The sequence below is a fragment of the Mus musculus genome, chromosome 8, assembly GCF_000001635.26.
Source record: "Mus musculus strain C57BL/6J chromosome 8, GRCm38.p6 C57BL/6J".
Taxonomy (NCBI): Eukaryota; Metazoa; Chordata; class Mammalia; order Rodentia; family Muridae; genus Mus; species Mus musculus.
The window spans coordinates 107411809-107438461 of NC_000074.6; the positions used below are offsets into that span (position 1 = coordinate 107411809).

The 26653-nt window shown below is 48.0% G+C and overlaps 2 protein-coding genes across 4 annotated transcripts in view; one reads left to right on the top strand and one right to left on the bottom strand.

Annotated features, from left to right (window-relative positions):
* Window positions 1–680: 680 nt before the first annotated feature.
* Nob1 (NIN1/RPN12 binding protein 1 homolog) lies at window positions 681–13230 on the bottom strand. The gene is made up of 9 exons (NM_026277.3): window positions 13158–13230; window positions 12930–13062; window positions 9674–9804; window positions 6892–6963; window positions 6506–6634; window positions 6248–6418; window positions 5186–5283; window positions 4298–4442; window positions 681–1375 (listed from the first exon to the last, which is right to left on the bottom strand). The coding sequence occupies exons 1-9, from the start codon at window positions 13218–13220 to the stop codon at window positions 1106–1108; spliced, it is 1212 nt and encodes a 403-aa protein (NP_080553.1). The 5' UTR covers window positions 13221–13230; the 3' UTR covers window positions 681–1105.
* Window positions 13231–24525: 11295 nt separating this feature from the next.
* Window positions 24526–26653, top strand: part of Wwp2 (WW domain containing E3 ubiquitin protein ligase 2) — a 122957-nt gene continuing 120829 nt past the window's right edge. Inside the window, exon 1 of one of the 3 annotated variants that reach the window (XR_003947327.1) lies at window positions 24526–24633. The gene's annotated coding sequence lies outside the window, so the exon portion shown is untranslated. The remainder of the gene's footprint in view (window positions 24634–26653) is intronic. The other 2 variants (XM_006531299.4, NM_025830.4) reach the window with 2 other exon arrangements.

Genomic DNA, 26653 nt, shown 5'->3' on the forward strand with positions numbered 1-26653 from the left:
TCTCCCGAGAGCCGTGATTGAAAGTGTGCACCACTACTGTCCAGCCAATTAAAATATTGTTAAGGAAATGTTTTAAAGCCAGGTGTGGTGGTGCATACCTTTGGTCCCAGCACTCAGGAGGCAGAGACAGGATCTCAGAGTTTGAAGCCAGTGTGGTTTAGAGAGTGAGTTCCAGGACAGCCAGTGCTCAGCATTCATCTCAGGGTCCCAACAAGTACAGCCACTGTTTAGAAGCAGACACAGATGAAGCCGAAATCTAGTCTATCTAGTGATGACCTGGCCAAGTCCTGTAAGCCCGAGAGAGCACCTGTGCCGAGCTACTGTAGCATGGTTAGGTGCTTGGCTTGGTGACTCTGAATGGTGGAGTACAAAGTGGCTGTGCTTGGTGACTCTGCATGGTGGAGTACTAGGTGGCTGTAAAGACAGCAGCTGATGTAAGTGAGCCACCCCGGCTGCTTCCCAGGGCTGAGGGTGTATTTAATAGGACTTGCCCTGAATTTGATTAAGGTACTGCAGTGATAGAGATGGCCATCCTTTCTCCAGGAGACACATACTTCCGTGAGTCAGATGAGTCGTGTACAGTCGGCCCTCAGATGCAAGGCTGCAGCTGCAGCAGGCATTCACTGTACTGACTTCCCTGCATGATGCAATTTTTTTCCCAAATAAAACAAAAAAAATTTACAAATTTAAAGATTTATTGTAGAATACTTATAATTTCTGGCAAAAAAAAATCAACTACATAGTTGATTCTTAGTGTCCGTGTCCACCAAGGATACGAGAACTTAAACACAGAGGAGCTGAACATTGAGTTTATTAGAAAAAGATTTGGCTACTTCTTCCTTTGAACTTCAAGGCTCAACATTGGCTCCGAGGCGCCCTCTTTTCTGCTTCAAGCTCCCTTTCCACGGTGGGGTGGAGTCCTGGTTCTGCGTATTCACAGGCACGGCAGTCACATGAGGCAGCAATGCTGCGCAACAGCCTCAGGCAGTTGAGAAAGCCAGGCCTACTGCTTCTGTCTAGATGGTTTGCAGAGCAGATACTAGGGATGATACTGCAGCCTCCTCTTAACTAGCTGCAGTCTGCTTTGCATGCAGGGCTTGCAATGTCACCTTTTCTTTACAAACTTCTTTCTGGAGGCATTGGGATTTAAGCGTCTCCTCCCGGCTCCCAACATGCCGTCCCGGACTTGCAGGATGGCCGAGCGGCTGGAGATGTCATTCTCTGCAAAGGGAGAAACCCCGGCTATGTAGTCAGGGGCGAACACGTCGGTCTTCTGCCTGGCCTTCTGGGAGAGTCGCAGCTGGGGGAAGCGCTGATCCTCGGTCAGATGGGGGTTGATGGCGTATTTGCCCCCTTTTGGAGTGGGTAGTGAGTACTGCAATTAAGAGGAAAGACTGTTAGACCAGGGATGCCAGCTCACACAGATCCTCATGCAGTCACACAGGACTGTCCTGCCCACTGTGTGTCAACAAGACAAGTATCTCCCAACCATGCTTCCCTCGGTTGACAGATGAAAAACTGAAGGGAGTGTCTATACACTGAGCTAAAGACAGATGGACAAGCCGGGCGTGGTGGTGCACGCCTTTAATCCCAGCACTCGGGAGGCAGATGGATTTCTGAGTTCAAGACCAGCCTGGTCTACAAAGTGAGTGCCAGGACAGCCAGGGCTACACAGAGAAACCCTGTCTCGAAAAACTTAAAAAGACAGATGGACAGAGCTTCAAGAAGCTGACGCCATTTCCAGAGGTGCAAACGAGCAACTCTGCAATGGCTACACTGGCTCTGGACTGAACAGAGGTAAAAAAAAAAAAAAGGAGGATTACGTGGGTTTTAAGAATGGGGTGAGGCATCCTAAAATGTACTCTCATGGGCTGGGTTCAGATCCAGAGCTGTAATCTTTGCGACCAAAAAGCATGCTTGGCTGGGCATGGTGCTACACTCTCAAGCTCCTGGTATTTGGATGACACAGGTTAGAGGATTATGGGTTCAAGTTCATCCTTGGTATATGGTAAATTCAAGGCCAGCAAAAACTCTCTTACCTAAAAAAAGTGTCTAAACTCCAGAGAGAGAGGATCTGGGATTGAACCAAAACTCCCAGCACTTGGGAAGTAGAGGCAGGAGGAAACAAGAGACCTTTTCACACCAAGCCAAACCACACACCCATGTACCTTACGCCATCATCACACACACACCTCATGGTACACACACACCCTGAGAGAAAGGGTTTAATCTAGGGCGGGGACAAGAACAGGAAGGTCTGAGGGCATTAGTACAGGGTGCTCACACATCCTGCTGCGTCAGGAGAGTAAGCAAAGAGCTGCAGCAGGGAGCTGGCGAAGCTCTCACTCAAGCACGGAACCACGGGAGCCTCAGAATGAAGACTGAAACAAAGCACAGCGTGTAGCCTAAGATGGAAACCCACAAGAGAAGTCGGTGGGTTTCCATCTTAGGCGGTGGCGACATGGGAGGCAGGGGCAGGAGGGACCAGAGTCCTGGTCTCTTCACAGCAGTGGGAGAGTAACTAGGACACAGTTCATATACAAACAGAATAAGGCAGCCAGGAGCACAGGCCTGGAGTTCCAGCTACTGAGGCAGGAGGGTTATAAATTCAAGGTAAGCCTGGGCAACTTTCAAGGACTCTGAAAAAGGGGTGAGTGGTGCGTAGATGGCTCAGGGGTGCAGTGTTTACTGTACAAATTAAGGACCCAATTCCAGGTCCCAGCACCCACATACAAGGCAGGTTGGTGGCACTTGCCCAAACCTCGTGGCTGGGGGCAAGGAAAGAAAAGACAGGATTCCAGGACTCACTGGTCAACTGGTCCAGCTGAGATGTGAGCTCCAGGGCCAGGGCCACCCAGTCTCAGGTGTAAGGTGGAGGCCAGGTATGATGCTGTGTGGGCCTTTAATACCAGCACTTGGGAGGCAGAGACAGGTGTATCTCTCTGAGTTCAAGGCCAATGTGGTCTACACAGTAAGTTCCAGAACAGCCAGGGCTACTCAATGACACCCCACCTCAAAACAAACAAACAAACAAACAAACAAACAAACAAACAAACCCAGGCCAAACCCAACAAACAATGTTAAGAAAAGAGAAAGGAGGAGAAAGAAGACACCTGACGGCCACCTCCGCCTTGCCGGGTGTCTACCACCACCTACAAATAATGGAAGGAATGGGGGTGGGGCGGCATCTCAGCAGCAGAGTGCCTGTCAGCAAGTGTGGAGCCGGGGTTCCATCCCCAGCACCACAAAAGTAAATATTTGTAAACAGAAGACAGCAGAGAAAGCCTGACAATATCAGAAACAATTATTCAGCCTTTAATCCCCCTCGAGGCAGCAGGTCCCTGAGTTCTAGGACAGCCAGGGCTACCCAGAGAAATGTAAACAAATCACACAAAAGTAAAACCGACCAAGCAAGAACCAGTACAGTTATGTGACAGCAACAATGCTGACCTGACCTAGACAATTGTATTCAGAGTAATTGTGACTTTACAGGCAGGATCCACCTCAACCAAGAGACAAGTGTCACCGATGATGCACCCTCCTCCACCACAGCGCAGAGGACCCAACACTGCCAAGCTTTCCACACCAAAACACTGAAGCTACTGTGCTGTGCACACCTGCAATCTTGGCACTCAGGCTGGAGGATTGCTGAGTTTGAGGCCAGCCTGGTCATGAAAGTTCAAGACTGGGAGATGACTCCAGTTTAAGAGAGACTCGGGGAGGCTGAGGACCACAGCTAAGGGGGAATGGCTGCCGCACTAACATTTTGATCCTGGTCCTGGCTCCTACCTGAGGAGCTATCGATCCAGAACAGGACCCCTCCCCCACTTCTTCTAGAGACAGAGCTGTACTCTGTAGCCATGTGGGCCTCCCATCTTACAGATCTTCTCTCTGTCTGAGCCCCTTGAATGCTACAACTACAGGTGTAAACGACCATACCTGGCTGGGTTTTTTTTGATCATTCACACAAACCCAGGACCCTCCTGTGCTGGACACCCACCTTCCTCCCTCCTCTTCCTTGTCACTCACTTCTTCCCCAAATTGCTTCTCACAGATGGCTAGACCCGCACTCTTCCTCTCTGGGTACCTAGTCCACAGGTTCTGGCCCCACCAGCAGACTGACTAGCTGGCTCTCTTGGTCTCTGCTCTTTTTTCTGAGATGGGCTCTAGTAGCCAAGGCTGGTCTTGAACTCTTGTTCTTCCTGCCTCCACCCAAGTGCTGGGATTCCAAGTGTGCAACATCCCTCCCCTCTGCCCAGTTCTCTCAAGTTAGGGGTTCGGGATACATGCCACCTACCCGGAGGCCTCGTGGGTTCAGAACTTTCGGGTTTCGGGAGAAATGCATGTGCAAGGTCCCATCGTCATTGATAGTCACAGACACTTTCTTCAGGGTCTTGTTCCCACAATGTCCACAGAACACTCGGTTCATGTCCGATGTCGTCCTAGGGGATGCAAAAGAAAGGCTGCACACTAGCTTCACAGGCAGAAGACCATACCTCCAGCCTCAGAGAAAACGATAATGAATGCAGGAAAAGCTAAGCCTTGTTATGTCCATCTTCCAAACAACAAGGAAATGCTAAGGAAAGATGCAGCAAAGGGAAGCTCCCTTCCCCAGAGAGAAAAGGGCGAGGATGTCAGACCGTGGCCAGGAAGAGACAGGGCGTGGGCATGTCCTGTGCCAAATACCCCGCTCCGCCCTGACTCACGCACCCAGGTTCTTACAACAAAGCTTTCAACTTAAAGACAGCTTTCACGAATTAAGATGGTAACTAGCTTAATACTCGCAGAGGCGTGTTGTACCCCAGATTCAGGCTACTTTGCCTGGGAGGGAGAACTCTGCCCACGGAGTAGCCACGACAGACAGCGAATCCCCTGCACCCATCGGCCAGCTCACTACGCAGTTCATCTCTACCCCACACTCCATCCTCCCGGGTCACCTGACTCCATCCACACAGGCCAGTGAATGTCATCAGAGTGGCCCCTGCTCCAGAACGCACATCCTTAACTCTAAGACCCTCACACATGTGTGTGAGGGACGGTCAGTGGCAGCCTCTGCCCCAGGGATCTCAGTGTGGCACAGACTGCGGCCACAAGGAAGCACAGAGGTGAAAGCACATGTGGAGTGGAGCGCTCTCCTGGGGAGTCACCAGCAGGGACCGGGACAGGAAGACTGGCAGCCACGCACTTGAAACAGCCATGACAGCGCAGGATGTAGCTCCGGGCCTCTCGGACCAGCATGCCGTTCACCGCCAACACGTGCAGCCCCATCTGAAGTAGAACATTCTACAACCAAAAAGTTCATGAATAACTGAAATCAACCTCTTTACTGTTAATTTGGCAATAGTTTTGTTCAGTTATGAAGTCCCAGTGTTCTGGTTTGGCTTATAATCCCTGGCTTTTGTTAAGGAACATAGAGAGGCGTGGCCGGGAAGACAGGACGCGGGTCACTGGGCAATTCCAAGAACAGAGCCTGGCCTCGTTGGCAATGCCTCTCAATCGAGACTTTCTCTCTCTTTTTTCTTTTCTTTTTTTTCCTTTCCTTTCCCTTTCCCCTTTCCTTTCCTTTTTCCCTTCCTTTCCTTTTCTTTTCTGTTTTCCGAGACAGGGTTTCTCTGTGTAGCCCTGGCTGTCCTGGAACTCACTTTGTAGACCATGCTAGCCTCAAACTCAGAAATCTACCTGCCTCTGCCTCCAAGTGCTGGGATTAAAGGTGTGCACCATCACTGCCAGGCTACAAACATAATTTTTAAAATGTTAAATATTTTAGCCAAGCCATGATGGCATATGCCTTTAGTCCCAAAAGACTAAATTAAATTATTCTTACTCTTATTGTCCTTTCTCAAAACAGGCTTTTTAAAAAATTATTATTATTATTTTTTATTTTTTAGGTTAAAGTGAGCTCTTCAATTCAGTACCCTGAAACTGCTCTGCACATTTCTGGTTTCCAACTGCCCTCCAAGGTAAATCCTTTTAGAAGCCCTGGTCCTCCATGGGCTGAAATTCTTGGGACAGAAATTGATAAATCTCTGAGTTCCAGGCCAGCCTGGTCTACAGATTGAGTTCTAGGACAGCCAGGGCTACACAGAAAAAACCTGTCTTGAAAAACCAGAAGTAATTCATTAATTTAAATATTCTTAAAAACAAACCCCCAAACCCCAATGCATACTGTCACTGGTGTGATGGTCTACCCTCAAACAATATGACAATCAGTCACTCCTCAGGGCTGGCTTGAGTCTACACCACCCACCTGCATGGCGAAGTCCGTGGTCACACAGCCAACCTGCACGTCCTCTGGGGTGTCACACTGCTCCAACTCCTGCTGGATCTGCTTTATGTTGCTGGGGGTTATCCACCCACCACCATCGTCATCACTGTCTTCACACTCCTCCTCCTCCTCTTCCTCCTCCCTTCCATCAATCTGAAACATCAACAGGCCAACTCCTAGCCCACAGGACTCTCACGCAGAGGCTCCAACGTCCCTAGAGAGTGCAAGCCAGGGCCTTACCAGCAGCTCCTGCAGCTCACGGTCAATGTTAGGCAGCGGGGTCCTCCAGAACATGAAGGAGCTGAACTCCAGGTTCTCGGGCCCATCAGCTGCGTGGCCCCGATCCACTGCTTCTTGTAAGGGTTTAGACTGAGATTAAATGAAACATTTTATTTTTTAGTGTAGGCAGATGAGACCAGTGCTTCACATACATAACAAAGCAGAAGAATTGAAAAATATGAAAACTGTTTTCAGTTTAAATGTGAAAGCATTCCATATGCAAGCTGGGTCTGGAACACTGAGAAAATGCGCTCGCTCCTGGTCCAGGTCGATGTGCTTTGCTGCCAAGGCCTGTGCCACGTTGTAGTAAGAGCCCACGGAGGACCAGGGCTTCTAAAAGGATTTACCTTGGAGGGCAGATGGAAGCCAGAAATGTGCAGAGCAGTTTCAGGGTGCTGAATTGAAGAGCTCACTTTAGCCTAAAAAATAAAAAACCCAAAAAAGCCTGTTTTGAGAAAGGACAGTAAGTTTAAAAATACAATACGATTAACTAAAACAACAACCTAAGATCTCTCTCCCTAGGTGTTGAATATAAAGACCTAGAAGTCACAAGAATACACAGACAAAATGACAACATTCTGAGATCCTGCCTCCATTATTGGTGCTTTTAGGGTGTTTGTGTCTATTGTGGACATTTCACATTGTCCACAGAAAGCTGGTAGGTGTGTGGCTGTGAGCCCTGCAAGTACCCCACAGTGAGAGCTGTAGGCTAACCGCCTCAGAGCTGGTCACCGCAAGCAGTGCTCTAGAGCTTTGGGAGACAGTCTCACTGGGCCCAGGCTGGTCTTCACTCAGCGTGGATGACTCTGACCTCCAGAAGGCTGGGAGGGATTACCAGAGCACACCACCAGGCCTATTTCTGAGGCACTGGGGATGGAATTGAGAGGCCCCATGCATGCTAGGCCACACTCTACCAACTGAGCTACCACCTCAGCCAGTCCTAAGGCTTTGGATACAAAAGTAAAATAAAATGAAATAAATAAAAAAGGAAAACAGGTCTGTTTTTAGGCTTTTAAATTGGAGGATTCTAAACATGACTGAGAAGCGAGTGACAGCAGTTCTGAACAGTATAAGCATATGAAGCCAACCCTAACTATAATCCTAGCTAGGGACGGAGGCAGGGGAGCAAGTACTTAGGTTGTGCTGGGGTGGCTGAGTAGTTAAGGGCATTTGCTGCTCTTGCAGGGGGCCCAAGGTTATTTCCCAGCACCCACAGGATTGCTTAGAGCCACTCTGACCTCTGTCCCAGGGGCCCCACAAGCTTCTACTCAACTCCCTGGACACGGGGTATAGACACGGCGAACATACGTACATGCAGGCAAAACACTCACACCTTAAGTGCCACTTTTCAGTTTTCTTTTTTAAAAGGACCTTAAACAACAACAACAACAAAAAACACCTCAAAGTGTTCAAGATCATGCTTGGTTATATAGCAAGTTCCAGGATAACTTGGGCTACAGCAACTGCTACAAACAAAAACAACAGTGCGAATACATTTGATGAGCTTGGTAAACATAACATACAAACTTCATTGCTGGGGGGTGGTGTCCCACACCTTTAATCCAGCACTCGGGAGGCAGAGGCAGGAAGAGCTGAGTTCAAGGGCCTGCCTGGCCCACAGACTAAGTTCCAGGACAGCCAGGGATACAGAGAAAAAGCCTGTCTCAAAATACCTCGAAAAAAAAAAAAGGAATACACACACACACTTCCATTTGGAGTCTCACCAAAACAAGCTGATTAAACACTCAGAATGGAAAAGTGTGACTACTGATTGGTTATTTGGTAACATCAGGGGCCCATATTAATCCTATCTGAAGACACTGATGGCTCTGAAGGTGTTTCTGTGTTGGAGGCAGGGTCTAAGGTAGCTCAGGCTCACCTTCCTTACACTCATTAAATAGAGCATCCACCTTGAACCTCTGAGTCTCCAGAGCACTGGGATACAGGACAAGTGAGCTCCACTCTCCACATAACACTGCTACTAACTGAACTCAGGCTTCAGGCATGAGACAAGCACTTAGTAAGAAGCAACATCCCAGCCCAAGGCTATTGTTATTTTTAAGCTTAAGTAAAAGGACCCATGCAGTTGAGGGAGAAAACCAACTCCCATAGGCTTCTGACCCTTCTAGCAAGCTGTGGTATGTTCACACACACAACACACACACACACACACACACATACACGCATGCACAAAAGAAATGAAATACAGAAAATAAACAAAGAGCTGGACCTGGTAGCACATGCCTTTAATCCCACTGCTCTGGGATGCAAGCAGGTAGGTCTCTGTGAGTTCAAGGACAAGCAAGGCTATATTATGAGATCTTGTCTTAATACAAAAAGGGTTCAGGTCCAAACTGGACAACATAGTGAGACCCTGTCCTATAAAGATCGGTTAATCGTGTATATGAGGAAGACGGAGTAGAGTGAGGTGCCACAGCACACAGGTGCCCACACGGAGGTCAGAGGACGGTCTCTCTGGGACCCACTTTCTCCGTGTGCCTTGTCTTTGTTTCAGGCAACGTCTCTCCTGTTGCTTCCTGCCGATTCTGCCGCCTCTCTCATCAGAATGGGAGCACTAGAACTGCCAATTCTAGCCAACGCATCTACCCTTTCACAGAGGCTCAGTCATAGGTCATCGTGTTACAGGGCTCTAGCCGGCCGGCTTTGTCTTTATTTTAATTAAGAGCATGTAATAAAGACACACGGGAGAAGCTACATGTCGCAAAAACAGCAGAGACCTCCTAGCTGAAAACAGACTGGGTTGTGGCTCTGCATGATGAAACGATTACTGTGGATGGTAATGTAGAAGTGACTTATAAGGCCACCAAGGCCACTCTAATATTCCTTCTTTCACACTTGACAGTTCCTATAATATAGAGTACACTAAAAAAAACAAAGAAACCTGGGGCTGGAGGTGGCTCAGTGGTTAAGAGCATTTAGTGTACAAGCCTGAGGACTAGGGTCCCACTCCCAGCACCGGTGTTGCTGGTTCAGTGGTTAACAAAAGCCTGTAATTCTACTCCCCTTCTGGCTTCCACAGGCATCCTCCCCACCATGCCAAAAGCATAAAGCCACACACAAATTTCAAAACCAAACCAACCAACCAAACAATCCAACCCCCTCATTTACCTTCTCTGGTTCTTTTTTTAGATGAGACACCCCGACAAATTCTGCTTCCAGCTGGTAAGTCAGAGCCAGCACCTGGATATCTGTGGCAGAGAGGCTGGGGTAGTCCCCAGTTTTCTTGGAAAACTCAGTTACTGCAAGCAAACAAGAGATTTCTATCTTTAGTTAAGGGCAAACTGACAAGTCCTTGGATAACCACAGCATGGAAAGAACACATGTAGGGCCCAGAGAGATGGCTTATCAGTTAAGAGCACTAAAAAGGACCTGGGCTCAGTTCTCAGTATCCTCATGGTGGCTCACAACTGTTAACTCCAATTCCAAAGGATCTAACACCCTCTTCCAGCCTGAGAGCACCAGGCAGATACATGGCACGCATACATACATCATACATAGATACAGATACACACACACACCACACACCACACACCAGAACAAATGCCGTATGGGCCACTGAAATGATGGGCCACTACAGAGTAAAGGTGTCTGGCAGCAAATGCGACCACCTGAATTTGGTCCTGGGCGCTGCATGGTGGAAGGAGAAAACCCATCCTATCAGGCTGCCCTCTAACCTCATCTAAATTGTGCCATGCACAAATGTTTTCTTCTCGAAGGACTTAGAATCAATATTCCATCTGGGGGAGGTGGCTCACTCCTACGGTAATCCTGGTACTCCATGGAGACTAAAAATTAAAAGCTATCTTCAGCCTCATAAAAGTTCAAAGTCAGCCAGGCAGTGGTGGCACACGGCTTTAATCCCAGCACTCAGGAGGCAGAGGCAGGCGGATTTCTGAGTTCGAGGCCAGCCTGGTCTACTGAGTGACTTGCAGGACAGCCAGGGCTACACAGAGAAACCCTGTCTCGAAAAACCACCACTGCCAAATAACCAAACAGCAATAAGAATCTGTATCCCATAAAAACAGCGCCATCTACTTTCTCCTCTGTGACTGAGAAGTCCGCGTTCACCACCACCAAGCCCCGCCCGAGTGAGGTAGCTCTAAGGTGAGGTTCTCATCCCTGAGATCGGGGAACAAGGCAAGGCTGACAGACAGAGCTCCTCGGGAAAGCACGGTTATCAGTATACGCCTTTCTTCTTTCTAAGCTCTACTCTTTACTTCTGTACAGCAGCCAGATTAACAGAGGGTTTGAGTGCAGGATGGGACAGAAAGTTACCTGGGCTGTAACCACGGCCTCTGATGAAACCGAGAGAGGCACTGTGTACTAATGGTCGGTCTTTTGTGGTTTTTTTGTTTGTTTGTTTGTTTGTTTGTTTTTCAGAGCTGAGGACCGAACCCAGGGCCTTGCGCTTGCTAGGAGAGTGCTCTACCACTGAGCTAAACTCCCAACCCCTAATGGTCAGTTTGTTAAAGATTTTAAGAACAGCACACTATACTTGATCCACAGTGAATGGCACCGGCTACTACAGTGTTTGAGACACTGTCAATAAACACACAATTTTCTCATATCAGAAAAGTGTCTTCTTATAATAACGGCGTGAGTGACAGACACACTGCTACATTTCCTATAAAAATTGGTATTAATAGCAGGGCGTGGCCGTACATATCTTTATTTTTATGCTTATGAATGGCTTTGATATGTATACATGCCAGTCTGTCCACCACGTGTATGCCTAGTGCCCTCAGTTCAGAAGAGGGTGTCAGATGCCCTGGAACTGGAGTTAACAGATGGCCGAGTTGCCATGTGGGTGTTGGGAAGTGAACCTCTGCTTTTCAGAAGAGCTCAGTCACCTCTCCAGTCCCAGAATGGTACATACCTCCTTTAATACTAGGATGTGGGAGGCAGATGTAGGCAATTCTGAGTTCAAGGCCAGCCTGGTCTATATGGAGAGTCCTGAGCAAGCTGGACATAAAGAGGAGAGACCCTGCCTCTGCCTCAAAACAAACAAGCTTCCTTGGGCACCCAGCAAATGTTCCCAGTATCTGTAGTAAGATTCACTTACTTGCCGGCCAGTGCTGGTGCATGCTTTTGGCCCCAGCGCTGGGGAGACAGAGGCAGGTGGTTTGAATTTGAGGACAGCCTGGCCTACAGAGTTCTAGGTCAGCCAGGGCTACACAGAGAAACCCTGTCTCAAAAAAACAAAAACAAAAACAAAAACAAAACAAAACAAAAACCCTTTTTTTTAAATGCATGTGAGTGCTTTGTTAGCATGTAGATTATATGTTGACCCATTTCCTCCCAACCGTATCCTATGAGGTACTACTAGTATTTTGGAAAGTTGAAGCCACTTGACAGAGACCCTGTAACTATCAAGTCGGAGGGAAAAGCTACAGAAACCACTGCAGAGCAGGTAGAGCCCTGACCACCATCTGCCTCAGTGACGCCTCCACTCCCTACTAACCTGGATTCCTGAAGAGGACGATGACCCCTAGGCAGCTATTTTTTTTTTTTTTCAGAACTAATGCAAGCCCTAAACACATCCCCTTTCCTTTTTAAAATTTGTTATTTTTGAGATGAGATCTCACTACATATATAGCCCTGGCTTGCTTGGAACCTCTGACTTCAGAGGGCTTGGACTAAAAACATGTGACATCACACTGGGCCCAATCCCCTTTTATTTTTAATATGACAGTCTCACTACCTAGCTCAGGCTGGCCTGGGACCCATGACCCTGAAACCTATCTCCCCGGGACGAAGACTGCACCACTGTCTATATCGTGTGCCTTTTTCTTTTCTTTCTTTATTTATTTTTGTTATTTTCGAGACAGGGTTTCTCTGTGTAGCCCTTGCTGTCCTGGAACTCACTCTGTAGACCAGGCTGGCCTCAAACTCAGAAGAAATCCGCCTGCCTCTGCTTCCCAAGTGCTGGAGTTAAAGGTGTGCGCCACCACGCCCAGCCTGCATGCCTTTTTCTGAGTTGAGGTTGCCTCCACTGGAAACTATAATCACCCTACACACAGGACCACAGATCTAGGTTCTCTATTTGTAATTCACCCAGAGCCTTCTGTATACTTGTAGAGCGCTCTCGCACTGAGTCTTAGGAGTCTACACAACTTTACCTCATGTGTCCAATTTGCTAGACACTTCTCCAAGAGGTATATCCGCATGGTCTTCAGTCCTCGCGGAGGGGAGGCAGATATTATTACTATTTTCACGATAAAGCTTAAAGCCTGTGATACACCGTGGAGCGCACGGCTGGCACTATTAAAGCCAGGCTGAACCGACTGTCTCTAAAACAAACGCTGCCTGCTACCGATCGGGGCGGGTCTGTCTGCCACAAGGCTGGGCCGGGGCACTCACTCACCCAGCCGCACGTACTCTGGGAGAGGCTCCTTGAACCGAAGCTGGTAGGGCAGCACTGCCAGCCGCCTGCGCGTGGCCTTGTCGCGAATCTCTCGCACCACCTCCCGGATGGTGTAGATGTTCTTCCCGATGTCCTGGGGACAGACCGGCCCAGTTATCCCGCTCGCCTGACCCCACACGCATCCCTGGAGGGCCTCAAGCCCAGGCCCCGCGGCGGGATCCCCAGTACCTGCAGAGGCGCGTCCCTCAAGAAAGCTCCGGCATCAGCCACAACGTGCTCCACCGGCGCCATGTTGGCTGTCAAGGACAGACCGCGCATGCGTATGGAGCCTGCGCCGTTCTTGGGTTTGCACAGTAGTCTTCCTCAGACCGGAGGAACAGCTGCTGCGATTTCGCGGCGCCCCCTAGCGGCCACCGGCCACCCCTTCAGGACTGCGCGCATACACAGCCGCGCCGCTTGCCCTGCCTGGGGGGCTATGTGCATGATTAAAGTTGAGGGACTCCTTAAGTAATCGTCCTCGGAATTCATAGAACTTTCTTTACTTTTAAAGGAAAAACCTGTAGATATGGCATATGGTTGAAAGTCAGTAGCTAGAAACAACAAATCACAACAAATCAGTAGGGTATATTCGATTTTACAAGCAAGGAAGCCAAGCTGACTTGGCCAGATAACCTCCGAACTGACTTGAAACCACTTTTTAAAATCCGTTGTGTTATACAGCCACGCAGTCCTACTTTATTTGAATATCTTGGGACAATGGCTGTATTACTTTATACCTTTGCCCCATCTCCCTAAGCAAGGCACATGATTTTCTAGAAAATCGAACAGAAGGGGTAGTAATGACTATTAATGACTTCCGATTTTCCTTTCAATTCTGGGATTAGGAGATCTGGGCTACTACATGCTGGCAACGCTGATCTGAGCCTTTAGCAACTGCTTTCATTTACTCATCTGTCCCGTATCAAAAACCCTTCAGTGCCGGGATGGTACCTTCGTCTGACTTAAATATTTTCTGCATCCCCAAACATCTTAAATTACACGGGGGGTGGGGTGGGGGAGCATTCCAGGTGCTCCTGTGGGGGCTGGAAGACAACCACAGGAGTCAGTTATCTCCTTCTGCTAAGAGACTGCTATGGGGGCCGGGCGTGGTGGCGCACGCCTTTAATCCCAGCACTGGGGAGGCAGAGGCAGGCGGATTTCTGAGTTCGAGGCCAGCCTGGTCTACAAAGTGAGGTCCAGGACAGCCAGGGCTACACAGAGAAACCCTGTCTCGAAAAACAAAACAAAAAAAAAAAAAAAAAAAAAAAAAAAAAGAGAGAGAGACTGCTATGGAATACAGGTTCTCAGGCTAGGCAGGTAAAGATGCAACTTGCTGCCTCTTCATAGCCCTGGCTGTCCTTGAACTCAGAGATCTGCCTCCTTCTACCTCTCTTGCTCTGGGATTAAAGTTGTGACCACCAAACCTAATCCCCAAATATTTTATATCACCAATCTTCCTACCCCTCAATCGCTCCAATCTCTAGCTTCCAACAGTGCTGCCTGTTCTGAAATAAGACCCCAGTTGAAGACTATCCAACTTTATGGAAAATTTTCTCAGTGTTTTGGAATCCTTTCTCAGCTAGCTCCACTCCTCTGCAGGAGCTGACACTGCCTACTGTAGCTTCTTTCAGGATTTAGCTGGTTTTGGTGATTCTTTGCCTTCTCCCTGGCTTCTCACTCTTCATCCAATTCTCTCCTTTTTGCCTTGCAAACACAGTACCTTCTACCTAACTTTTTGCACCTTCATCAATTCAAGTTCTTTTCTTCAGCAAATAGCAACTATCTGCCAGGTATTAATGGCCACAGTATACAAACTCTAATCATGTATATATGTGAGTTTTAAATCTGTGCGTCCGTGTGCGTGTGTGCACGTGCGAGTGTGCGTGCGTGTGTGTGTGTGTGTGTGTGTGTGTGTGTGTGTGTGTGTGTGTCTGTGTGTGCGCGTGCGCGTGCCACTCCCCGTGGGCTGAAGTCACAGGCACTTGTGATCCACCTAATCTAAGTGGTGGGAATCTAATTCTTTCTGGTCTGCTTTTAACAGGTAAGCCATCTGTCCAGCCCTAAAAGGGCTCTCTCGAAGCATTTATGTCGCTCTTGCTCTCTTGCTCTGCCCTCTTGCTCCTGCTCCCCCTCTCTTCCCATTTCCCTCCCCCCTCTCCCTCCACGTGCTCATGGCCGGCCTCTACTCCTTTCCCTCTCTCTCTTCCTTTCTTTCTCTGTCTCTACTTCCTCAACTACTCCCCTCCCCATGCCCTGAATAAAACCTATTCTAAAAAAAAAAAAAAAATCATGTATGTCCAATCCTTGTCCCAAGTCCACTCTTCCTAGGAAGTTCCATCTGAAATTTCCTAGCATCTACACTTGTTAGAGCTCCAATAATTATTATCTTAGAGTCTTTCTATATATCGCTGATGGACTTAAACTCAAGAGTTCTGCTTCAGTGCTGATATTACAGGCATATGCTACCACTTCCTAGTCCTATTTTATTTAACTTTATTTTATTTTTTAAGGCATTACCAACAAAAGCATTCAAGGTAGGCATCTCTGAGCCATCCTCCTCCCTTCCACTCACCAACAACCAATGTTCATTGCACTACAGAATGTCAACATCAATTCGAGATGTTTGTCTGCACCCTTCCACCTCTGCTCTCTCTCTCTCTCTCTCTCTTGGTTTTTCAAGACAGGGTTTCTCTGTATACCCCTGGCTGTCCTGAAACTCACTTTGTAGACCAGGCTGGCCTCGAACTCAGAAATCCACCTGCCTCTGCCTCCCAAGTGCTAGGATTAAAGGCGTGTGCCACCACCGCCCGGCTTCAGTTTTCTAAATCAAATTTTTATCTCTTTCCCCGATTTCTCTATCTGCAATGGACTTTCTACATTGACCTAAACAGTGAGTGAAGATACAGGAACCAGAGTCTAATAAAGAGATTTACACAAGTTGATGAAAGATTCTGGGGTTTCAACCCTAGAAGAAAAACTGACCTAAAGCTAGTCCTGGTGCCTCATGCAGACAGCCCCATCACTTTGGCTTGAAGGCAGGATCGCTGACATGTAGGGAGATTGAGAGTTCAGGGTCACTCTTGCTTACATATCTAGTTTAAGTCGAGCCTGGGCTACAAGTGATTCTGTCTCAGATAAATGACACAGAAGACTCTGATGTGGGTCAGTGATTCTGAAACTCAAGTGTGCATCAGAACCCCCTGTTGAGCTTGTACAAATGAGCTCACTGGGTCTCAGTTTCTGACATGGTAGGTATAGGCAGGACCTGAAAAGTGACATTTCTGGTGGCCCAGGGGATCTAAAATCACCTATTATACAGAGTTTAAGGCCTGCCTGGGCTACATGGGACCCTAACTCAAAGAAAACATAAAAGGACAAGGCTGGGTGTGGCTGTTCACGCACAGTATGCTTGTGATGTTGTCAATCAGAAGTGCCAGGTGGGAGGGTCACTGTGAGCCTGGACTACACTGTGACTTCCAGGTTAGCTAGGGCTAGAGAGAGACCCTGACTTTAAAAAATAAAACTAGCTGAGCAGTGGTAGCACACACTTTTAATCCCAGTCTCACTCAGGAGGCCAGCCTGGTCTACATAGTGAGTTCTAGGACAGCCAGGGCTACATAATGAGTCCCTGTCTTAGAAGAAAACCAACAAAACAAAACAAACCTCCCCCAGCCCTACCCATGCACAAATAGAAAACAGAACAAAACAAAAAAAAAAAACAACCAAAAAATTGGGACATGGTGCTGCAACTTCAATCTCAATCCCAGTACTAGGGAGGCAGAGGCTGGAGGGCTGCTTCAAATTTCAGGCCTGATATATAATGAATTCTTTATATGTCTTTAATAATAATAATAATAATAATAATAATAATAAAAAGCTGGACTGGAGAGATGGCTCAGTCATTAAGAGCACTGGCTGCTATTTCAAAGGACTTGAGAGCTCAGTTCCCAGCACCCACATGGCAGCTCATGATAGTTTATAACTCCAGTCCCTGGGGATCTGATACTCTTTTCTGGCTCCCACAGGTGTAACTGGGCTCCAGACCTTAGCATAACTGACTCCATGATGGAAGCACCACTCAGGCCATAAAACTCAGCACACAGACAGCACCACCTGCCAACATGAAAACAGAGACCTAACCCACCAAAGTCTATAGTTCTGGGAAAGTCTCTAAATGTACCGACCTCACCTTTTGGCTTCTGTAGCTCTGCTTCTGGCTAACTGTTCTTGTTAACTGAAGTGTGTCAACCCAGGCCTGGCTTTTGTGCTTGAAACCTCATCCTGAGAAAAGCTCGGGGCTACACTGGGATCTTGAACACCCAGTGTAGTCACCGGCTGGCAAATCAAAACTTTCTATTGGCTTAAACCCATGTCTCAGACCCCCCACATATCTGGAGATCGCACAAAGGTTCCCAGAGACCTGACCTTAAGACACTGGGGGTCCCAGAACCTCTAGGAGTGGGTAAGAGTATGGTAGTCAAGGAAGTCCTAGAGGGTGCACACCTGAATTCCAAGTCTCCCTTTGATCAATCACTGTCTAACACTTTATAGGAGTCTGACACCCCAACCCCAAAAGGAAGCAAATTAGGAAGCCACCTGCTCTGTCACTGAAAGATCCTGACAGAATGTAAAAGGTCACAGAAGCCCCGAAATTGGCAAAATAGATTTCATTGTTAGTAGAACTAGCTTCACTGATTTAGATAAATAGAGGTGCACAGTGCTCTGGCTGCTCCTCGAACCTGTGTGTCTGCCAATGTTCTGACCAGGTGTGTGCCCATTGCTGCACCTCATTGCCAGGTGTTTGTGATATTGGTTGCTATATTGGCTGCTGGGAAAGAGTCGGAAAATCTCCCCAGCAACCATAGCCGGGGCCAATCCGGATTTGCTGCACCTTCATTAGACTCCTTCCTTGTTTCCCTCCCATACCCATTTCTTGAGGAATCAATCATTTTAGAATAGACATTGTTTAGATATGGAAATCCCCTATTCCCCCTTCTCCTTCCCCTGCCCGAGGGCCTATAAAAACTGGGACCTCTTTCCCCTCGAGGTCGACTCCTCTACCCCTGCGTGGGATATGAGTCATCCCTAGAGCTCTGGCTTTCCCCCGAATAAAGCCTCGTGTGGTTTGCATCAAGCTTGGTCTCTCATGAGTTCTTGGGTGTCCGCTATTGTCCCGAGGCCTGAGCGAGGGGCTCCTCTCGGAGTCTTTCAGCAGGGCTTATGGAATGAATCAATCTTTCTCTGGTATACAGGCTGCAATCCAATTAACCTAACAATTACTCTCTGTATAGGGAGAGTTCAAGCGTCTGTCCTAGGAGGCTGGGTGTCTCAGCTGGTCCTCCGTATAAGCTGAAATCCCGAAGGTGTAGGCTCCAGGGCCAGTGAAGGAATGGATGTGCTAGCAAGGTGAGGTTAGGCAGGCAGAGAACAGAAGCTTCCTCCTTTGATGTCCTTGCATCGGCTTCCAGCAGCAGGTATGGCCCAGACTGAAGGTGTGTCTCTTAGCCACACAGGCCTGGATTAAAGACGTGTGTCATTCTTCCTCAGGATCCTGACCACAGATGTGCCTCTCCATTTCTCGATTGTAGCTCCTTTCAGATCCAGTCAAGTTGACAACCACGAATAGCCATCACATGGAGGTAGCTTCATGTGTTTAACAACAGAGAACTGAATGGGACAGGACCTTTTGCATAAACTGAAAGCCACCCTCACCTTCTCTGATGATGAGATGTAGAGTTACAGATACCTAGCAAATTTTTGGTGTCTCACCCTTTGTCAGAAGAATATTTCCTAGCTGAGAGTTTTGCCTCCAATCAAAAGATATAGTGGGACTATCCCTCATACAGATTCATAGGGGTATGGACAGAAACCAACCCCCTCAGGAGTGGCCCAACAGCAAGTTCCTATAATTAATTGTTCAACTAATTAGTTCAGCTACCCCTGACCAGATTAAACAATACCCAATGGTCCTGGAAACTAAAAGGGAAATAGCGGTCTCCATTGCTGGCTTGGGAGGCATGCATCCTGGTGCCCCGTCAGTCATCCTGGTATACACCTCTTCTGCTCATGAAGAAACCTGGGACCTCTGGTTCTCATGAGCCTGATTCTTCCAGAGGAAACGTCATCCTTGGATCTGAACCATACACGCTCCAGCCTCCCACTGGCGAGGTGAGTCAACTCATCTTTGCTTTTAAACGGACAGGTCCAGAGGGCGGTTGCTTACGTGGACTGGGCTGCTCCAAAGATTTAAAAATTCTCCAACTCTGTTTGATGAGACAGTAACTGCTGACCTCCTGCCCTTCTGTCCGAGGTTTCCCAGGAAGACAGGTTATAAAAGGGCCACTGAGGGACTGTACAGATCTTGGGCTATAAAATGTCAGCTAAGAAAGCCACACTTTGTACATCAGCGGTTACCTATCTGAGCTACCAGCTGAGGGAGGCAGAAGGAGTCTGTCTCAGAGTAGGATTTCAGCCATCCTTCAGATCCCATTAGAGACAGATTTGAGAGTTCAGCTAAAGTATTGCTGTCTCTGGATACCAGAGTTTGTGGAAATAGCAAGGACTCTATATACCCACACAAAGCTCCTAATCTGGACTGAGACTAAACAAGGGCGTTTGAAGTTTAAACCCAGCTCTGACGTCGGCTCCAGCTTTAGCACTTTCAGATGTCTCAAAACCTTTTCATCTGTTTGTCCATGAAACTAAAGACAAGAGGGATTTTTTTTTTGTTGTTTTTTGTTTTTTTGGTTTTTCAAGACAGAGTTTCCCTGTAGCCCTGGCTGTCCTGGAACTCACTCTGTAGACCAGGCTGGCCTCGAACTCAGAAATCCGCCTGCCTCTGCCTCCCGAGTGCTGGGATTAAAGGCATGCGCCACCACTGCCCGGCGACAAGAGGGATTTTAACCCAAACTTTGGGGTTGTGGAAACCCTGTGACAAACCTTTCCAACGGCTGGACCGTGCAAGTCACAGGATGACCTACCTAAGAGCTATGGCAGTGACTGCCAGTTACTAACAAGTTAACTCTGGGTCAGGATCTTATAACTCACAGGACCACATATGGTTGAGACCCTCCTTTGAGGAACCCCAGAATGCTGGCTGTCTAATGCCCGTGTGGGCCCTACTCCTGGCCTACCCTCAAGTGAGAACCCACGGCCATCAATTTGGGTACCCTCTTGCCTGATAAAGAAGATGATTATCTGTGACTGTCACCGAGATGAAAGATGAAACCAGGAATATGAGAGCTGTACTTTAACTGAAAACGATTTGGGCTCAAGCCAGGCACCTCAGCCTAGAGAGCAAAACCGATTGATTCGACCCAGGCTCTCATGTGGGGAAAGGAAAGTCCACTCCCTTTCACGTTCATGGCCTGTCATGATGCTTTTACTGCGGGCGGGGCATGTCTACAGTATGATCTATAGCAAAGAGGGCTTCTCACTGCTGGGGAAAGAAAAAGACCTTGGAAAATCTTGGCCCTTCTAAAGCCTATCTGGCTTCCCCTATGAATTGCTGTCCTCCACTGCCAGCTGTTGACCTAGCCATCTGACAAATGGTCCTAAGACCAGCGGGGCCTGTTATGTCCATAAGAAAGAAGACATGGACAGCTCAAACCCACAGGCAGATGGAGGACACCAGAGGGAAGGATCATTCTCACAGAAACAACTGGCAGGACGCTGGTAACTGACCTTCACCAGGCCACTCATCTGGGGTAGCCTCACAAAACTTTCTGAATGGCTCAGACAGCCTGGCACAAGATGTCTCAGCTAGATGCCAGACTTGTGCTCTATAAACCCTAAACAGAGATCCCTTATTCAGAAAGGGGTCTGAATGAGAGACCAACACCCTGGCAAACTCTGGGAAAATTGACTTCCCTGTGATGGGCCTGCCAGGGGAGGATACAAGTCCTTGCTCGTTTTTATAGATACCTTTTCAGATGGATAGAAGCATCCCCCACCCAGACTGAAATTGCTCAAATAGCAGGTAAAAGCCCCTCCAGGAGCTGGTCCCTGGCTATAGCCTCCCCTAACTATGGCCTGGCTTTCATAGCCGAAAACCTTCTAATTAATAATCAGACATAGATAGAAAACTTCATTGTGCATATAGATATGGTCATGGTCCAACCCCCACTGTCTTCATGCCTGGTTCTGGGAACTGAAAAAGGCAGATACAGGAGAGGTGATAGCTAAAGTGGCTACAGACCAGCAAGCCTTATACCATCCATTTTGTTTACTTAGTGATGACCACTTTAAAAGTCTGGTTGTGGGCTGGAGAGATGGCTCAGTGGTTAAGAGCACTGACTGCTCTTCTGAAGGTCCTGAGTTCAAATCCCAGAAACCACATGGTGGCTTACAACCATCCGTAATGAGATCTAATGCCCTCTTCTGGTGTGTTTGAAGACAGCTACAGTGTACTTAGATATAATAATAAATAAATGTTAAAAAAAAAAAGTCTGGTTGTGCTGAGGAGAGGAAAGATGTGGGAATTTCTCTTTTGAGATAGGAATACAGAGTTTACAATTCTATACATGCCCTGTGGCCAGGCCCTCTAGTTGCCAGGAATAAGGGAGTTTCCATTGCAAAAAAAGAAAAAAAAGTTGTTGTTTTTTTTTTAAAGATTTATTTGTTTTATTTATATGATCATACTGTAGCTGTTTTCATGCACACCAGAAGAGGGCATCAGATCCCATTACAGATGGTTGTGAGCCACCATGTGGTTGCTGGGAATTGAACTCAGGACCTCTGGAAGAGCAGCCAGTGCTCTTAACCTAACCGCTGAGCCATCTCTCAAGCCTCCCACTGCAAAAATTAAGAGTTGTGGGACTGAGGCTTCCTGAAAAATCCCTTAAGAAAGATTCCGACCTTTGAAAAACAGGGAAGGCCTGGGGAATCTGACTCTATGCCACAGGAAGGGACCCTGGGATAGAGGCCATCATCCCCAGCCAGAAATCAGACTGTCAGCCCACTGACTGATGAAAGTGGGATGGGGAAAGCTCAGAGTAGTGTTAAAGGGCGTACAAGGGACAGGAACTTGTCTAATATCCTAAGCCTTTCATCAAGGCACTTGCCCTTATTCTGATGTCTGCTATTCTGCCTTGTGGGCTAACTCATCTGGACAACAGCAATATTATTGGGGCTCTGCGCCTACCTGGTGGCCATGTACTAACGGTTTGACTAAATGTGCCTTTTCTGATGTTTTCCAAGCTGAGTAGACAGGTTGATCAGGATCTAGAGGTATTAAAATTTTCCATGTCTGAATTAAAACAACAGTTGGATTCCCTTGAAGGAATGCTCATATAAAATTGGAGAGAATTGGACATACTTCTTAGGAGATAAAGGAAACTATCTATGTATGGCTTGGGGGAAGACCTGTCGTTTTTTTAATGGTAATTGATCAAGAGTAATTAGGAAAAAAGTCTTGTCATGTAGAGGAAAACTTCAAAAAGAAAAACAGATGAAGACATAAATCAAATAGTACCTGTCTCTATCTTCTTGGTCCCCTGGCTAACTAGTCTGTTATCAGCACTGGATGGATCTTTAATTCTCATTCTGATTGGCGGAATGATAGGGCCGTGCATCTTAAATTATGTGGCCGGTTACCTATCAGTGTATCTGTCCAGTAAAATTAATGGTCCTTAGGACCAACTACACTTCTTTCTTTCTTTCTTTCTTTTTTTGAAACAGAGCTTTTCTATGTAGCCCTGGCTGTCCTGGAACTTGCTCTGTAGACCAGTGGTGGCCTTCAATTCACATAAATTCCCTTGCTTCTGCCTCCTGAGTGCTAGGACTGAAGGTATACACCACTGTCTGGCCAATTACACCTCTTCAGAGTAGGGTGAGTCCATGACTTGACTCATTCACTACGAACTGACTCCATGATGGAAGTACCACTGTGGCCATAAAACTCAGCACACAGACAGCACCACCTGCCAACATGAAAACAGAGACGGGGGGGGGGGGGGGGGGGCAGGTGAGATGGCTCAGCGGGTAAGAGCACTGACTGTTCTTCCGAAGGTCCTGAGTTCAAATTCTAGCAACCACATGGTGGCTCACAACCACCCATAATGGAATCTGGCGCCCTCTTCTGGTGTGTCTGAAGACAGCTACAGTGTACTTATAATAATAAATAAATAAAATCTTAAAGAAAGAAAGAGAGAAAGAAAGAAAACAGAGACATAATCCACCAAAGTCCCCAGTTCTGGGAAAGTCTCTAGATGCATTCATCTCGCCTTTTGGCTTCTGTAGTTCTGTTGCTGTTTCTGCTAACTGGAGCATGTCGACCCAGGACGCGAATTTTGCGCTTAAAACCTCGCCCCGAGAAAGGCTTGATACTACACAGGGATCCTGAACACCCAGTGTAGTCACAGGGTGGCTAATAAAGACTTTCTCTTGGTAGATACCCCACAGCAAAGACACCGGACACACAGGTGGTACACAGATACACTTCAAGAGAAACATCTATGTAATAAAATACAAATGAAAATGTAATATTTCAGTTAACAAAAACCCAACAAAAATCCAGGTAATCAGAACAATTAACTCGGTGGTGGATGCCAGCCTAGGTTACATAAAATCTTGCCCCACCTGTCTCCTCTCTCACCCCTAACCCTCCACCCCAATGGTATAAACTGGTAATCCTAACTACTCAGAAGCTAAGGCAATGGAATTAAAAGTTCTTGGCCAGTTGGAGCATTTAAAATAAGACCCTGTTCCAAATAAAAACCAGAAAGGAAGCAAAATGGCTGGGAACATAGGTCAGTTGGGACGCCCTGGACTAGTCACGTTCAACTGTCAATCTTGCAAAACCCAGAAAGTTTCTGTTGTCCAGGCTACGGTGAGGTATGTCTACAATGCCAGGAATCAGGTGGCCAAGGACAGCGCTGGGTTCCAGGTCAGCCAGGGTTACTTACATAGATTCCCTGTTTGTTAATTCATAATGTTCAGTTTACTCCGTAGGGGAGGGGAGCGGGGGGGGGGGGATGGGAGTTGGTTCCCCATGGGGAAGACACGTAGGGACTCCGGAAGTTTTGAAAGGGTGTCAGGTTGTCGTGTGTCATGTCCCATGCTCCACTCCCGTCCCTCTTTCCAGTTTTGCTTCTTGGAACAACAGATGCCTTACAAAGGCCAGGGCATTTATACTTCTAGAACTGAGAACAAGGCCTTACAGAGTTGGCACAAGCTAACGACATTACATGGGATGCTCAAGTTTGATCAGTATACATCTGTGGTACCAAAACATCCTTTGCAAATTTGGGGACATGCTTAGAGTTACACGGTTTATCTGACACTCAAGTTTGGAGGGGGGGAGCGTACTGTTTTTTATCCAGCAACTCCTTCAAGACTTGACTTAACTGATCGGATGGTCTTCTCCCACCTGTACCATGGCGGGAAAACAACTGTACTTGCTTCCAAAGGCATACATAAAGACCCCGGGGCCCGGTGAGCCCTTATTTTATACGTTTGCTCGGGCACAGCCCGGGTGATCCTTGCAATCCCGGCCCTGAGCGGGTCAAACGCTCGCCGCCCGGGTCCTAGGTGGTCCGCACCTGCGCGCCCCGGCCAGCCTCTTCCGGGTCAGGTGACCGCGCACGCCCACGTGACCCGGCCCGAGTGCGGGCGCTGGAAGGCGGAAGTGGAGCGGAGTTAGGCGCCGCTGGTGTGGCCGCGGCAGGTAGGTGGCGCGGGGGCACTGGGGGGCTCGGCAGCGAGCGGGCGGCGCGGGGCAGCCAGGGGGCGGCGGGCGGCGCGAGGGGCCGGGGGCGGCGCGGGGCGGGCGCCGGGGGGCGGCGGCTTCCTGTGGGAGGGGCCTGGCGCGCGGTTCCGGCCTCCGAGGAGGGATGTCCCGGCTCGCGCCCGGGCGGGGTGGGCGCGGGGCCCGGCGGGAGTCGCCCGCTGGTGGCGCTTCCGGAAGGAGACCCCCAGCCCCGGGTGCCTGCGGTGCGGAGGAGCCGTGTCTGTCTGGGAAGGGGGCCCGACCTCAGCCGGGGAAGACTCATTTGCTCCCTGGAAGGGGCTGCCTGGGAGTGGGCGTCTGGCTTGTAGGGACAGGGAGAAAAAAATCTGGACGATGCGGCCTGGACCCCATTCCAAGAGTCTTTTTTCCTTCCGTCCTCTTTAAAAAGGATGGCGATCCGGGACTTTGATACCGGTTCTGTTCAGTTCTTTAAACTTCAGGAGGGATCCCTGAGTCTTGATCGTCTGACTCTGGTCACACCCACTTTGCCCTGTTTGGGTAGGGTTTCCACTTGTTGGGAACCTTGCCCATCAGATCGTCTTTCTTTGAGATGCTCCCGGATCGGGTCATCTTGGAGGCCACCAAAAAAAAAAAAAAAAAAAAAAAAAAAAAGACGTGTAGGTGCTTTGCTGTGATCATAACAAGACTTTTAACCTACACTGTTGTTGGCGACCTGGGCCGGCGTTACCTCAGCAACGCATTGACTGCTGAAGTCATGGACAGTTGAAAGTCTGCCCATACCGATTTGAGACCTCTCAAGCTTAAATTATGCAGCTTCCTTTACCATGTGACTGCTTATCTTGACCAGCTGTGACTAGGTGGGGTGACTGAGAAGTTTCTCTTGTGTTCCTTAGAACTGTGACCTAGATCGTAGTTTTTGAGGTTAAAAATACCCATCTTAAGATTCTTCATCCTCTAGGCCTAGGCCTGAAGATGGCTCCAAGTTCCAAGCCAGCCTAAATAAACAAACAGGCCACCCTCTTTTCCCTTCACTTTTGCTAAGGTTTGCAGAAGTGAAGCAAAGTTTATGAATGCAACGAAGGTCAGGGTTCAAATGGGACATTGACAGGAGCCAGAATCACAGGTCGCTAGGGGGGAAAAAGCACTTTGCATTAATATATTAGGAGTTGAAGACTTGGGGGGTATATTATAAGCATTTAAAAGTTAATTTTTGTAGCAGTCTCGAGAAGTCATTCACACTTTATAGATAACAAGCTAAGAGAATTGACTTAAAATAAAAGATGTATTTTTATTTGTGTGTATGTTCCTGTGTGTATGTGCCCACCAAGGACAGACAGAGCATTGGGTCCTTTGGAGCTAGAGATACAGGTGGTTGTGAGCCTCTGGATTTGCATGCTGGGAACTGACCTTTGGTCCCGTGGAAGAGCAGTGAGTGCTTTCGCCTGCATCTCTTTAGTCTCAGCCTGCCTGACATCCTCATTTTGTTTTTCTTCCTTGTTTACTGTCTTCCTGCTAGGACTGTAAATCATTCAAGGGCAGTGATCTTATTTTACCTGACTTCTTTGGCTACTAGCCCCAGGCCTGGTATGTTAGGAGTACTTGGTCAGTGTTTGAGAAGTAAATGAGTTTTTAAAGGTCACACTGCTCGGTGTATGTGGAGAACAAGGGGTTAGAGCATAAGTTTCCCGTCCCTTTCTCTGTTTAGTGTTACTGGTCTATGGAAAGCCAGAACCATGAGGAGAAGGCTTCAGTTGGCTTGTCAGTCTCTTAATTTTTTGTTGTTGTTGAACATTGCACCTTCCCACTTCCCTTCTTTTTGTAATTTTTTATTTTATTTTTTTCCTTTTGAGACAGGCTCTCAGTAAGTTGCCTGGGGTGGCCTCAAACTCCTGTAGCTCAGGCAGGCCTTGAACTTGTGATCCTTCTGCCTCCAACACAACAGTAGTTAGGATTTGAGGCCAATACCACCAGGTCTATCTTAGTCTTTCATTTAGTG

What these genes read in the sequence shown, in the direction of transcription:
- Nob1 (NM_026277.3), bottom strand. Translation starts at nt 13,220, where the DNA reads ATGGCGCCGGTGGAGCACGTTGTGGCTGATGCCGGAGCTTTCTTGAGG. An exon ending in GCTTCCATCTGCCCTCCAAG is followed by an intron (nt 6,635 to 6,891) that starts GTAAATCCTTTT and finishes ATTTAATCTCAG; the next exon opens with TCTAAACCCTTACAAGAAGC. An exon ending in TGAACCCACGAGGCCTCCGG is followed by an intron (nt 1,376 to 4,297) that starts GTAGGTGGCATG and finishes TCTTAATTGCAG; the next exon opens with TACTCACTACCCACTCCAAA.